The sequence below is a fragment of the Emys orbicularis genome, chromosome 4, assembly GCF_028017835.1.
Source record: "Emys orbicularis isolate rEmyOrb1 chromosome 4, rEmyOrb1.hap1, whole genome shotgun sequence".
Taxonomy (NCBI): domain Eukaryota; kingdom Metazoa; phylum Chordata; order Testudines; family Emydidae; genus Emys; species Emys orbicularis.
This window is the reverse complement of record NC_088686.1, coordinates 125056419-125069917: the sequence shown is the minus strand read 5'-3', so window position 1 is coordinate 125069917 and position 13499 is coordinate 125056419. Positions and strand designations below refer to the sequence as shown.

The window sequence follows — 13499 nt, the reverse complement described above, 5'->3', positions numbered from 1 at the left end:
GTGCTTGCCCAAGCAGAAATTTAAGCAGCTGAAGCATGTACAGTCCACAAGTATTAAAAGAGCTATAATGGTGCACAAGGTATGCAGCCTTAGTGAGGCAGAATCAGGGATGACGAGATATTGTGCCAGCAAGAAGAAATATCTGTTTGGTTTCAAGGAGAGCCTTGAGCCAATGCTGAACAAAACTGAACATCCACTGAACTCACTAATAGGTGTTGGGTTGGTTAAAAAAAAGTATATCACACAACAAGGAGGGGACTGATACATGAGATTTTTCTGGCTGCTCTATTCTGTGTGGAAATACAGCACCAGAAGCACTGTAAGATTTGAGCTTGTTTGAATTAGTGAAATTGGCGTGGTGACAGTGAAACATAATGTTAAGGTACAGATAAGTGTATAATTTGTTTAATAATCATAAGGATTTAAATAGTTAATAAAGATGGTTTTAAGTGGTTACAGCTAGGGAAAACGATGGCGGCCGCAAGAAATCAAAGCTGGGAAAACCAAACTGGAGGTCTTAAAATGATCTGGCCAATGGCAAGCAGGCAGGTTGGGGGTGAAATAAAGGTCAGTCCAAAAACCTGAGGAGAGAAGAACACAGGTTTTCAACCAGATCCAGCTTTGATTGACAGGTGACGGTCTTGAAGCTGATTGGCTGATAATGATAGGGATTGACAAGAGAACCAATCAGGATAAGCTACGTCTGTATATAAGGCAGAGAGCTAATAGTCTTTAGTTAGTCTGTCAGTCTTAGGCTACGTCTTCTCTACCCACCTGAATCGGCGGGTAGAAATCGATCTCTCGGGGATCGAATTATCGCGTCTCGTCGGGACGCGACAATCGATCCCCGAATCGACGCTTGTACTCCACCAGCGCAGGTAGGAGTAAACGCCGTCGACGGGGGAGCCGCGGAGGTCAATTTGCCGCCATCCTCACAGCGGGGTAAGTCGGCTCGGATACGTCGAATTCAGCTACGCGAATAGCTGAATATCTTAATATGCGCGAATAGCTGAATTTGCATATCTTAAATCGATTCCCCCCCACCCCCCAGTGAAGACGTAGCCTTAGTGTGAGTAGAAGGAGCTAGGATGAGTGGGAGAAGTAGAAGAAGAAGAAGAAAGACAACTAAAAGAGTTGAAATCATATGAAGAAAGAGGGTAGAAGCAAAGAAGAAGTAGCAGTGACAACATTAGGTCTGACAGATCAGAAGGACCTAGAGTAGAGGGAAGGAAGCTAACAGGAAAGGAAGCTAATAATAAGAAATAAAGTGAGTGAATGGGTGTGTATGGGATAATAAAGCTGGATATTTGTGTATGTATGTTGATTATTTTAATGTTTAAGAACTTGCTGTCAGCATCCTATAGCCGATTAGCTATTGCATATAGAATGTAACCACTTAAAGCTATCTTCCAGTTGTAGGATATTGCAATTTTGAGTACTTTAATGTGCATCTGTGCTAATAAAGTCACATTTTCTTAAAAAAGGCATAACATTCTATTTCTTTTAATAGATTTTAGATTTGCTGTTTTCTGAATATTATGTTTTTTAAATTTACTGTATTAGGAAATATTGTGTTTAAATAAGCAGTAATTCAACAACAAAAAAACATCCATTGCTGCAGACTCTAGGGCAGCCACTGTGGCTTATCAGGAACAGGCTTTGGAGCCACCAGTGATTTATTATGGGTTTATGTAGATTTAGATGTATAGATTGTGGAAGGAAAGTCCCCCTCCTAGGTTCTAGGCACCTGGGCATAGTTTAAAAGCCCAGCCATACAGGGAGACCAAAGCAGCACCACCCAGCCAGCAGTAACAATTGGAAGTTTAAACCAAAGGACAGCTGGAGTGGGAAGGAAGTGAAGGTTGAACAACTGGGAAGGTTTAGAGAAGCTGTTTAGAGTCTGGGCTTTGTTTGCTGCTGTTAATGCTGAACTCTGACAACTAACAAATGTTTTGGAGAAAAGTCTTGTGAAGGCCTCAGCCCTGAACAACCTGCAGCTGCTCCAAGCCCTGCATTGGCTCTGCAATGGGCAGTGAATCAAGTCTGTGGTAATAGACCTGGGGTAAAAAACTTCAACTGTGTTAAAGTCAATGAGGGTTTTGCCATTGATCTTGCTAGAGTCAGGATTTCACCCCGATCTTCAGTGCTCGTGGCAAGCCAGGCCCAAGGCTGTGCTCGGCAGGAACAATGGAGCTGCCTGTAACAAGAGGCTGGTGGGCTAGAGGCAGGGCTTTCTCAGGAACCAGCCTGTGGTCATGTAGCTCCCTGCTTGGGATGATCACCACTTTCAGTTCATGCCGCTCCAGATCCACTGTCAGCACAGGAGCCTATAGGGATCCTGCCTGAGATCAGGGTACACACAAGAGACGACAGTCCCTGCTGTGAAAAGCTAGTGTGGCCAAGTCAATAGCTCACTAGACTAGGACTCGAGACCTGGAGTCCATTCTTGGCTCTGCCACTGGCCTGTTGCGTGACCTTATAGATTCATAGATTCATAGATTCTAGGACTGGAAGGGACCTCGAGAGGTCATCGAGTCCAGTCCCCTGCCCGCATGGCAGGACCAAATACTGTCTAGACCATCCCTGATAGACATTTATCTAACCTACTCTTAAATATCTCCAGAGATGGAGCTTCCACAACCTCCCTAGGCAATTTATTCCAGTGTTTAACCACCCTGACAGTTAGGAACTTTTTCCTAATGTCCAACCTAGACCTCCCTTGCTGCAGTTTAAGCCCATTGCTTCTTGTTCTATCCTCAGAGGATAAGGTGAACAAGTTTTCTCCCTCCTCCTTATGACACCCTTTTAGATACCTGAAAACTGCTATCATGTCCCCTCTCAGTCTTCTCTTTTCCAAACTAAACACACCCAGTTCTTTCAGCCTTCCTTCATAGGTCATGTTCTCAAGACCTTTAATCATTCTTGTTGCTCTTCTCTGGACCCTTTCCAATTTCTCCACATCTTTCTTGAAATGCGGTGCCCAGAACTGGACACAATACTCCAGCTGAGGCCTAACCAGAGCAGAGTAGAGCGGAAGAATGACTTCTCGTGTCTTGCTCACAACACACCTGTTAATACATCCCAGAATCATGTTTGCTTTTTTTGCAACAGCATCACACTGTTGACTCATACTTAGCTTGTGGTCCACTATAACGCCTAGATCCCTTTCTGCCGTACTCCTTCCTAGACAGTCTCTTCCCATTCTGTATGTGTGAAACTGATTTTTTCTTCCTAAGTGGAGCACTTTGCATTTGTCTTTGTTAAACTTCATCCTGTTTAACTCAGACCATTTCTCCAATTTGTCCAGATCATTTTGAATTATGACCCTGTCCTCCAAAGCAGTTGCAATCCCTCCCAGTTTGGTATCATCCGCAAACTTAATAAGCGTACTTTTTATGCCAATATCTAAGTCGTTAATGAAGATATTGAACAGAGCCGGTCCCAAAACAGACCCCTGCGGAACCCCACTCATTATGCCTTTCCAGCAGGATTGGGAACCATTAATAACAACTCTCTGAGTACGGTTATCCAGCCAGTTATGCACCCACCTTATAGTAGCCCCATCTAAATTGTATTTGCCTAGTTTGTCGATAAGAATATCATGCGAGACCGTATCAAATGCCTTACTAAAGTCTAGGTATACCACATCCACAGCTTCTCCCTTATCCACAAGACCCGTTATCCTATCGAAGAAAGCTATCAGATTGGTTTGACATTTGTTTTGTTTGTTTGATTTGTTCTTTACAAATCCATGCTGGCTGTTCCCTATCACCTTACCACCTTCCAAGTGTTTGCAGATTATTTCCTTAATTACTTGCTCCATTATCTTCCCTGGCACAGAAGTTAAACTAACTGGTCTGTAGTTTCCTGGGTTGTTTTTATTTCCCTTTTTATAGATGGGCACTATATTTGCCCTTTTCCAGTCTTCTGGAATCTCTCCCGTCTCCCATGATTTTCCAAAGATAATAGCTAGAGGCTCAGATACCTCCTCTATTAGCTCCTTGAGTATTCTAGGATGCATTTCATCAGGCCCTGGTGACTTGCAGGCATCTAACTTTTCTAAGTGATTTTTAACTTGTTCTTTTTTTATTTTATCTGCTAAACCTACCCCCTTCCCATTAGCATTCACTATGTTAGGCATTCCTTCAGACTTCTCGGTGAAGACCGAAACAAAGAAGTCCTTAAGCATCTCTGCCATTTCCAAGTTTCCTGTTACTGTTTCTCCCTCTTCACTAAGCAGTGGGCCTACCCTGTCTTTGGTCTTCCTCTTGCTTCTAATGTATTGATAAAAAGTCTTCTTGTTCCCCTTTATTCCCGTAGCTAGTTTGAGCTCATTTTGTGCCTTTGCCTTTCTAATCTTGCCCCTGCATTCCTGTGTTGTTTGCCTATATTCATCCTTTGTAATCTGTCCTAGTTTCCATTTTTTATATGACTCCTTTTTATTTTTTAGATCATGCAAGATCTCGTGGTTAAGCCAAGGTGGTCTTTTACCACATTTTCTATCTTTCCTAACCAGCGGAATAGCTTGCTTTTGGGCCCTTAATAGTGTCCCTTTGAAAAACTGCCAACTCTCCTCAGTTGTTTTTCCCCTCAGTCTTGATTCCCATGGGACCTTACCTATCAGCTCTCTGAGCTTACCAAAATCCGCCTTCCTGAAATCCATTGTCTCTATTTTGCTGTTCTCCCTTCTACCCTTCCTTAGAATTGCAAACTCTATGATTTCATGATCACTTTCACCCAAGCTGCCTTCTACTTTCAAATTCTCAACGAGTTAAAATCAAGTCTAGAACAGCTTCCCCCCTAGTAGCTTTTTCAACCTTCTGAAATAAAAAGTTGTCTGCAATGCAGTCCAATAATTTGTTGGATAGTCTGTGCCCCGCTGTGTTATTTTCCCAACATATATCCGGATAGTTGAAGTCCCCCATCACCACCAAATCTTGGGCTTTGGATGATTTTGTTAGTTGTTTAAAAAAAGCCTCATCCACCTCTTCCACCTAGTTAGGTGGCCTGTAGTAGACTCCTAGCATGACATCACCCTTGTTTTTTACCCCTTTTAGCCTAACCCAGAGACTCTCAACACTTCCATCTCCTATGTCCATCTCTACCTCAGTCCAAGTGTGTACATTTTTAATATATAAGGCAACACCTCCTCCCTTTTCCCCCTGTCTATCCTTCCTGAGCAAGCTGTATCCATCCACACCAACATTCCAATCATGTGTATTATCCCACCAAGTTTCAGTGATGCCAACAATGTCATAGTTGTATTTATTTATTAGCACTTCCAGTTCTTCCTGCTTATTACCCATACTTCTCGCATTTGTATATAGGCATCTAAGATACTGGTTTGATCTTGCCTCCCAGTTTTGTCCTGACCCTCCTTTCTCTCTCCCAATATAGCCCACATTCCCTCTCGTTTCCGACCCATCTCCCAGGTCTCCATGTTCCCCACTTACCTGCAGGCTTTGCTCACCTGTCCCCGTCGAACCTAGTTTAAAGCCCTCCTCACTAGGTTAGCCAGTCTGTGTCCAAATAGGGTCTTTCCCCTCCTCAAAAGGTGAACGCCATCTCTGCCTAGCAGTCCTTCCTCAAATAGCATCCCGTGGTCTAGGAAGCCAAAGCCCTCCTGGCGACACCATCTTCGCAGCCAGGCATTCACCTCCATGATGCATCTGTCTCTGCCTTACCTTGGGTAAGTCACTTCACTGCCTCGTGCCTCACTTTCTCCAGCTGTAAAATGGGCATGATACTGACCATCTTTGTGTGCGCTATAAGAGCTAGGTATTATCACACAGACAAAAAGTGGGAGGGAGAACTGGGGAACAAGGCAAGGGCCTTGGCCGAAATCACACCGCAGGTCAGTTGCAGTGGTGGGAATAGAAGCGTGAGTCTTGGTCTGATGCCCAGTCCTGTGCTTTGTCTGCTAGGCCACACTACCTTGCAACACAGCACCTTCTCCTCTGCCCTTGCTTTCCCTCAGTAAGGAAACTCTTGCCTACTAATGAGCCCTAGGAACCGGGACAGACAGGGCCCTGTGACAGTGCAGCAGACTTTATTGCCTTCCTATAGTGCTCAGATCCCATGGAGATAAGCACAGTATAAAGTACCTGGATGGATAGAGAGATTAGATAGAGGAGCGCTGGGTTATAAATGCTTCAGGCCAGGCTGGGGCGGGGGAGAGCGGCAGGCTCTGAAGTAGCCAGGTCCTTCCACCATTAGGGCCTTGAACTTCACCCTGGAGCTGGCTGGCTGCAGAGCACAGATGTGATTGCTCTCAGCCTAACCCCTTCGTGGTGGGCTCAAGGGGTTAGGTGGGGCAAGCGGGTTTTGCCAATCCCACCAAATGCCTGGCTGCAATTGTAAGCACCTAAGACCTTGGAAAATGTGGTGCCTAATTCATCTTTATTTTTGGATGAGGGTAGCCGTTAAATGCCACAACATGCTGGGTGCTGGATACGCACCTAGTGGGAGACAGAGCCTGCCCTGAACAGCCAGAGAAAGGATGAGACCAGAATGGCAGGAGGCACTGAGGGGCTGTGAGCTGGGATTGAGAGGCATTGGCGGCCAAGCCCAGGGGCAGCAGGGGATTGGGGGTGGGGGGTAACCCCACGCTGAGATAGCAGGTAGCTGTGGGTCAGGATTGAGGGGCACTGGCAGTGCTGAGTGTGGGCAGTCCAGGGCTGGGACAGCAGCGGGGGCTATAGGTTGGGATTAAGGGGTGTTGGCAGAGCTGGGGGGAACACAGGGCTGGGATAGGAGGGGGCCAAGAGGGGCAAGTTTGAGGTTCATTGGCCCCTCAGTCACACTGCAGTGCCCTCTGAGTCAGGAAAGTATCTCCAGCTTTGATTGTCCCTCTGGGTTAATGATTATTTCCACTATTGAGCACAAAGGGCATCCCAGGAGGGTGGGGAGATATAAAGCAAGAACAAGAGGTTTGTGGGGTCAGATGAAGAGCAAAGGCCTGGATCTCTCACACCCTTCTCTCTCCTGCCACTCTGGCTCATTGCAGACACACCAGGGGGGAACCCTGAAAACTGCTCTATCTCAGTGGGAGCCCTGGAGATTTCCAGCAGACTCAAGGAGCTCACCTTCATTCCTTCCTGTCTGGTAAAAAGACCTTGATTTTCCTCCTGGGCTCAGGAAATGCTCTTACCCGGGGCTAGATTCTGGAGCACATCACAGCGGTATCTGAGCTGTCTGGTAGCTGGAGTTCTCAAGCAGTGGGGAGCATCCATTCCCTTGAGTTGGGCTGGGAAGGGAGCAGGCTGATTTTGAATGGGATCATGGGCCTCCCACAGCAGATTTCCCTCCCTACTTCCCCAGAGGTGCCCAAACAATTTGTGTAGTGAATGTGCTGCTGAGAGCCATTGAACCAAACTGTAAAACCTGTATATGATGGAAACCACTTCCAGCCATGGACTGCGGTAGTACCCCTAATTCCAGCACCTATGTACTGCCCTCCCTGTCTTCTGAGTTTAGACTCTGGGGAAGTGGTGGAGGTGGGTGTGAGGGAGAGAGAGCTGAGGAAGGCGGGAGTCACGGGGGGCGGGGGATGACATGCGCTGGCTTAGCACAGGGAATCGGGTCTCCTTTAGCAGCTGTGATAGCCGATTACTTAGTGACAATCTGCAGAGTTGGTCCTTTGGCTCAGGTGGGGAGTATATGAGGGTTTTTTTTAGACACCTAAGTCTCTTTGTGAATCCAGCACTTAGCCTCACTGTGCCTCAGTTTCCCCATCTGTATTATGGGGATAATGGTACAATAAAGACTGTGAGGTGCTCCGATACTACAGCAATGGAAGCAATGTAAGTACCTAAGATAGATCCACATGTGCCTATGTTCAGGGTTAGCACAGTGCCATTGGGCAGAAGCAAGGGGGCCTCAGGGCTGCAGGTGACCGTCACTCAGCTCTCCAGGCTCCATGCCAGCCAGTGGAGCCTGATTTCACCCTAGACGGGGGGGGGGGGGGGCCACAGGAACTGCCAGACTGGAATGGATCAGAGGCAAGGGGGTCCATCTAGCCCAGTAGCCTGATGGGGGCCAGGCCAGCACCTGATCCTTCAGGGGAAGGTAACCCTCTTACCCAGCGCTTCCCGTCAGCGGATCTCAAAGCGCTTCACAAAGGAGGGTGAGTAGCTAGAGAGGAGTTTGAAGCCGGAGTGGAGGCAGGGGGTTGTGGGGACTGTGCCTCACCCGCTCAGTACTGGAAGGGCAGGAAATAGCCCTGCCTCACCCCATGTCACTCGGGATCCCCGTATTGAGAGGGGCAGGGGAACAGCCCAGCGCCGGGCTGGGGGGAGGATCACGCACATTGGGCGGAGGGGCGGGGAGACTGCAGGATCACGTGAGGGGCAGGTCACATGACAGAGGGCCCGGCTGGCTATCTGCGCAGCTGGGAGCTCTGGGGGGCCTGGCCGGCCCCTGGCCATGAGGGGAGAGGCGGGGGCACCGAGGGGCCCCAGGGCTGGAGGAAGAGTTGGGGACACTGAAGGGACTCGTGGGGGGACAGGGAGCCTAGTTTTTAGGCTGACCCGAGTGCCCGGGTGCGGGACTCAAAGCTCCTGTAATGGCGCCAGCCTTGGAAAGTCAGACCCTGTGCATTTTTGGGGGGTCAGGGAGCTAGGGGCAGGGGTATGAGGGTACTGGCTTTAACTACTCCCTGCCAGTGTCACCGGGGGAGGTTCTGGTCTTGCAATCAGTTCCCCGCCCCAAGCTCAGCCACCCCATTTTCACTGCCCCCGGGAGGCAGGGAAACCAGGGCACAGAGGAGGGACAGCTTAGTGCTGCTGGTATTTTCCCTGCCCCCCTCAAACCTTTCCTAGCTTCTCCCATTGAAAACAGTCCATCCCCCCATTTCCCTTTCCTCCGTTTCCCTCCCCCCTCTCTGCTCCCCAGACTCCCCCTTTCCCAGGTTCCAAGCCCGGCACCCATTAGCCATGATCCAGCTCCGGGTCACTCCTGAGACGTCGCTGGCCGACACGCCGGTGAGGATCCACGTCTCCGGCCTAGCGCCCACCCAGCTGGTGACCCTGCAGTCGTCGCTGACGGACGAGAGGGGGGTGCACTTCCAGGCCCGAGCCTTCTACCGGGCAGACGAGGCTGGGGAGGTGGACGTGGAGCGGGCGGCTGCCACGGGGGGCGACTACGTGGGTGTCTGGCCCATGGGCCTCTTCTGGTTCCTCAAGCCGGAGAAGCTCTTCCACAGGCTGATGAAACGGGATGTGATGAGCGGCCCCTTTTGCTTCCAGCTTGACCTCTTTGACTCCTGCCAGCTTCTTCCCTCACCCCAGGTGGTGCCCCTGGCCACTTGCACCGTGGAGAGGTGGTACGTGGGCCCCGGAGTGGAGCGTGTCCCGATCAAGGAGGGCCGGATCCGAGGGACCCTATTCCTGCCCCCTGGTGAGGAAACTGGCTCATCGCATCCCTGCCTCTTGCAACCCTTATCCCTGTTCTCCCTTCCCAGCCCAGCCTGGCGTCCCCTTCCCACCTCTCTCTGGTGCTTGTCTTGCCCTGTTTGCCATGCACAAGATCCTCTTGTACCCCCCACCCCAAAGGGTCAGTCTCCCTGCAAAAGGGCAAGACCATCAGGTAAGCTCACTGCGGACTTTGTCCTCCTCCCCGGTGTCCCAGCAGGGCCAACAGCTTGTCCCCCTTCCCTCTGTCACAGCACCCCCTGCTGGAGAGGGCGGGTTGGGACAGCTGCAGGCTCCCTCCCCTCCATGGTGTCACAGAAATGCCACCCACTGACACATCAACATTTGTATTCAGCATAAAGCCAGACTCTCCCTGTTCTCTTCCTAAATCACCCTGATTCCCTGCCATAGTGAATAACAAGCCCTTCCCGGTTGCTGAAGCAGATGTCTGGGGTCCCACTGCAACAAGCTCATCTGGAGGCCGTCCATTCCGCAGGCCTGGTTGGGGGAGTATATCGTTGCTTTTAGCTCAGCTAGTTCGGCTGCACAGCCCTGCAGCGATCACAGGCTGTTGGTTTCCCTGGACCAAAGATTGGATTTAGGTGGAGCTTATAAATGCACTTAGCTTTTTATCGGTAAACATTAGTAAACATTGATTTCACCAGACACATACAAACTGACAGAAAATTATTTCCATCGATAATAATCCAAATTTGCTGATAAACAAAGTAAGAAAAATGCTGGCTGAGAACTGTAGAGTTTGATTAAAGGATAGCGACTGTATATTCTGATGTCGTGTTGATAGTTTGTATTTTAACGGTTGTAAAGTTTTAACTTTTTAAATCTCAATATCTGCCACCGTTAAATAATTATTGTCTGACCCCTGCCCCCATAATTTTCCACAACATTGAACATTTTGATCGATAAATTTTTTTAAACATGCTTGAAATCCATAATTTTTGCACAACTGTGAAAATTTAAATCAATAAAAATAGAAAAAATGCTTAAAAATAAACATCAATATTATCTATTGAAATTATAAAAAAGAATTCTCCCCCCCCCACCCCGCCACTTATAACAGCTTCAAGGCTCATCAAGAAGTTAATTCTCTTTAGAGCCAATTCTCAGAGGATCAAATACAACGAAAACTTCCAAACTAATCGCTCGGCCCCTCAGAAAAAACAGAGATTGCCAACCCCAGGTGTTCAAAAATCACCAGATTGGCTTAAAAATCTTGAGATTTGAAAAATAATAACTATAGGGTTCTTTCTGTTGGACATCTGCTTTCTGAGCATCTATGGGTCACATTTAACATTTCTCCAACAATGGGAGCTAGAAACTATTTTTTAAAGAAAATGAAAGCTGAGATCCTCAGGAGCATTAAAGAAAATCCCCAAATCTCACGAGACCTCAAGATGAAATGGTGAAAGTTGGCAATAGTCCTGTGGTGTTGGCTTCAACACATGAACGACAGGAATATGGAGTTCCTTAAGAGGCAGTGGCCCAGATCAACAAAGGTATTTAGGCCTCTAACTTCCATTGATATCCAGTTCAATGGAAGACTTTTGCACAAGTGAAATAGATTCCTGTTCCTGTGATCCTCCCTCTCTATTGAGCCCTAGTTTGCCTTGGAAAACAAGCTAAGCCCTTAGCCCTGGGGTCGCCATAACTAACTGCTGTGTTTTTCCCTTTCCCCACAATGCCTCTCTCCCCCGTTCTCTGCAGGTCCAGGCCCCTTTCCGGGGGTGATCGACATGTTTGGCGGGGCCGGTGGGCTCATTGAGTTCCGAGCCAGCCTGCTCGCCAGCCGGGGCTACGCCGTACTGGCGCTGGCGTTCTTTGGCTATGACGACCTGCCACGGGTGCTGGCAGAGGTGGACCTGGAGTATTTCGAGGAAGCAGCCAACCTGCTCTTGAAACACCCCAAGGTATGTCCCACTCTTTCACTAGGGTCCCTTCACAGCCACTGGATGAGGGGCTCCAGCCTAGATATCGGACATGTAGCAGGTCCTGGCTACAACTCTCGCCCATGGGATCTACCCCTCCCTGGTGTCACAGCGCCCCCTGCTGGGGAAGATGGAGCTGGGCAGTGCAGGCTCCTCCCCCTCCATGGTGTCACAGCGCCCCCTGCTGGGGAGGATGGGGCTGGGTAATACAAGTTCCTGCCCCACCCTGGTGTCACAGCACCACCACTGGGGAGGACAGGGCTGGGCAGTGCAGGTTCCTGCCCCAGGGTCATAGTGCTGGGATTGGCTAGTGCAGGCTCCATCTTCTTCTGTGTCACAGCGCCCCCTGCAGGCTCCTCCTGGTCCCATCCTGTGCTGGCTCCAAATTGCCGATTCCAAGGCTGTTGGCATGATTGTTCCAATGTGGCTCCTCATGGGTTTTTCAGGTGAGAGGCCCAGGCCTCGGAGTGATCGGGGTGTCCAAAGGGGCTGAGGTCACGCTGGCCATGGCTGCCTTCTTAGAGCAGGTGGTGGCCGCCGTCTGGATCAATGGCACAGGATTCCTGAATGGCACGCCACTGCATTACAAAGGGGTCCACATCCCCCACATCCCCTACTGCCCTGAGCGGCTGCTCATCACAGAGATGGGGGTCCTGGACAACTACCACGTCTTCAAGGACCCCCGGGACCCGGCCCACGCGGCTGCCGCCATCCCTGTGGAGAAGGCTCAAGGGGAGGTGCTCTTCGTGGTGGGAGAAGCCGACCGCAATTTTAACAGCAAACTGTTTGCTGAGATGGCCATAGAGAGGATGAAGAGCCATGGGAAGAAGAACTATACCCTGCTCTCTTACCCCGGGGCCGGGCACCTGATCGAACCGCCGGGGTCCCCATTGTGCAGCATCTCTCTGATCCGGGGGAGCCCCAAACCTGTGCACTGGGGGGGTGAGCCAGAGCCCCATGCCAAAGCTCAGGAGCATTCCTGGCAGGAGATCCTGAACTTCCTTGACCGCTGTCTCGTAACCACCAGCAACCTGTAACAGCCAAGGGAGTGGGGGACAAGGGGGACCCCCTCCTGCCAGGCTGGGAGAGCTCCTCCCATCCCCCCAGCCTGATCAACATAATAAATACTGAGAACATAGAAAGAATCTGTGGGAAGCTTCCAGGGGAGCACTGGGGATGGGGGTGGGGGCAAGGGCAAGTGCCCACACAAGGAAGCAGGCTGGCCTGCTGCTTAAGGCACTGCCCTGGATTTGGGAGACCTAGGCTCAAGTCTCAGCCCTGCTGCTGACACCGTGGGTGGGTCACTGAATCTTTCTAAGCCTCTGTTCCCTGTCTGTAAAATGGGGATAATGCTTCTCCCTTGTCTGCGTACACAGCAAGCTCATCGATGGAATGAGCAGCTCTTAGTGTGTGTGTGGTGCCCAGCTCACGGAGCCTGGCTCAGAGTCTGAAGTGCTACTGGAATCTAGCTGGTAAAGAGGGCTATGTAGGGGAGGGCACCACTTTGAAGGGAGGAGGGGACACCCTGCATTTATAGGCAGGGGAATCCACAGGAGATAATTAGTTTAGATACAAGGGAACAGGTATCCCCCATTAGGTTATAACTAAGGCTAAGATTTTTTCACAGATATTTTTAGTAAAAATCACAGCCCGGTCACAGCCAATAAAGAAAAATTCACAGAAGCCTGTGACCTGTCCCTGACTTTTACTAAAACTATCCATCACAAAATGGGGAACCGCTACGCAGCTGCAGGGGCCTGGCGGGGAGCTCTGGGGGCCCCCACCATCCATGGGGGCTCAGAGTTCCAGGGTCCCTCTCCTCCGCACCTCTGAGCTGTGGGCTTCCCCACTGCCAGAGGCTGAGAGCTGTGGGGGCCAGCCAGAAGCTGCAAGGTCCCCCCTCACTCATTTGGAGCTCCCCTGCGCCCATGGTGGCGAGGAGCTGCAGGGTACCCTGTGCCCAGCGGCAGGCGGGTGTTGCAGGGAGCTGTGAGGGTCCCCCCACCGCCCGCGACAGCCAGTAGCTGCAGGGACACAGCCTCCCACGGTGGCTGGGAGCAGCTGGGTCTCCCCTGCCACCTGTGGTGGCCGGGAGCTGCGGGGTCCCCCACCACCCACGGCAGCTGGAAGCTGCAGCGTACCC

At 50.3% G+C, this 13499-nt stretch overlaps 1 protein-coding gene across 1 annotated transcript; it reads left to right on the top strand.

The window, feature by feature from the left end:
- The first annotated feature begins 8933 nt into the window (after nt 1–8933).
- Nucleotides 8934–12393, top strand: LOC135878425 (acyl-coenzyme A amino acid N-acyltransferase 1-like). Its single transcript, XM_065404094.1, has 3 exons — nt 8934–9396; nt 11136–11338; nt 11803–12393. Exons 1-3 carry the CDS (start codon nt 8934–8936, stop codon nt 12391–12393), a joined length of 1257 nt encoding a protein of 418 aa, XP_065260166.1.
- Nucleotides 12394–13499: the final 1106 nt, after the last annotated feature.

Coding starts and splice junctions, on each gene's coding strand:
- LOC135878425 (XM_065404094.1), top strand. CDS start 8,934: ATGATCCAGCTCCGGGTCACTCCTGAGACGTCGCTGGCCGACACGCCG. Junction 9,397..11,135: donor GACCCTATTCCTGCCCCCTG/GTGAGGAAACTG, acceptor CGTTCTCTGCAG/GTCCAGGCCCCTTTCCGGGG. Junction 11,339..11,802: donor TGCTCTTGAAACACCCCAAG/GTATGTCCCACT, acceptor TGGGTTTTTCAG/GTGAGAGGCCCAGGCCTCGG.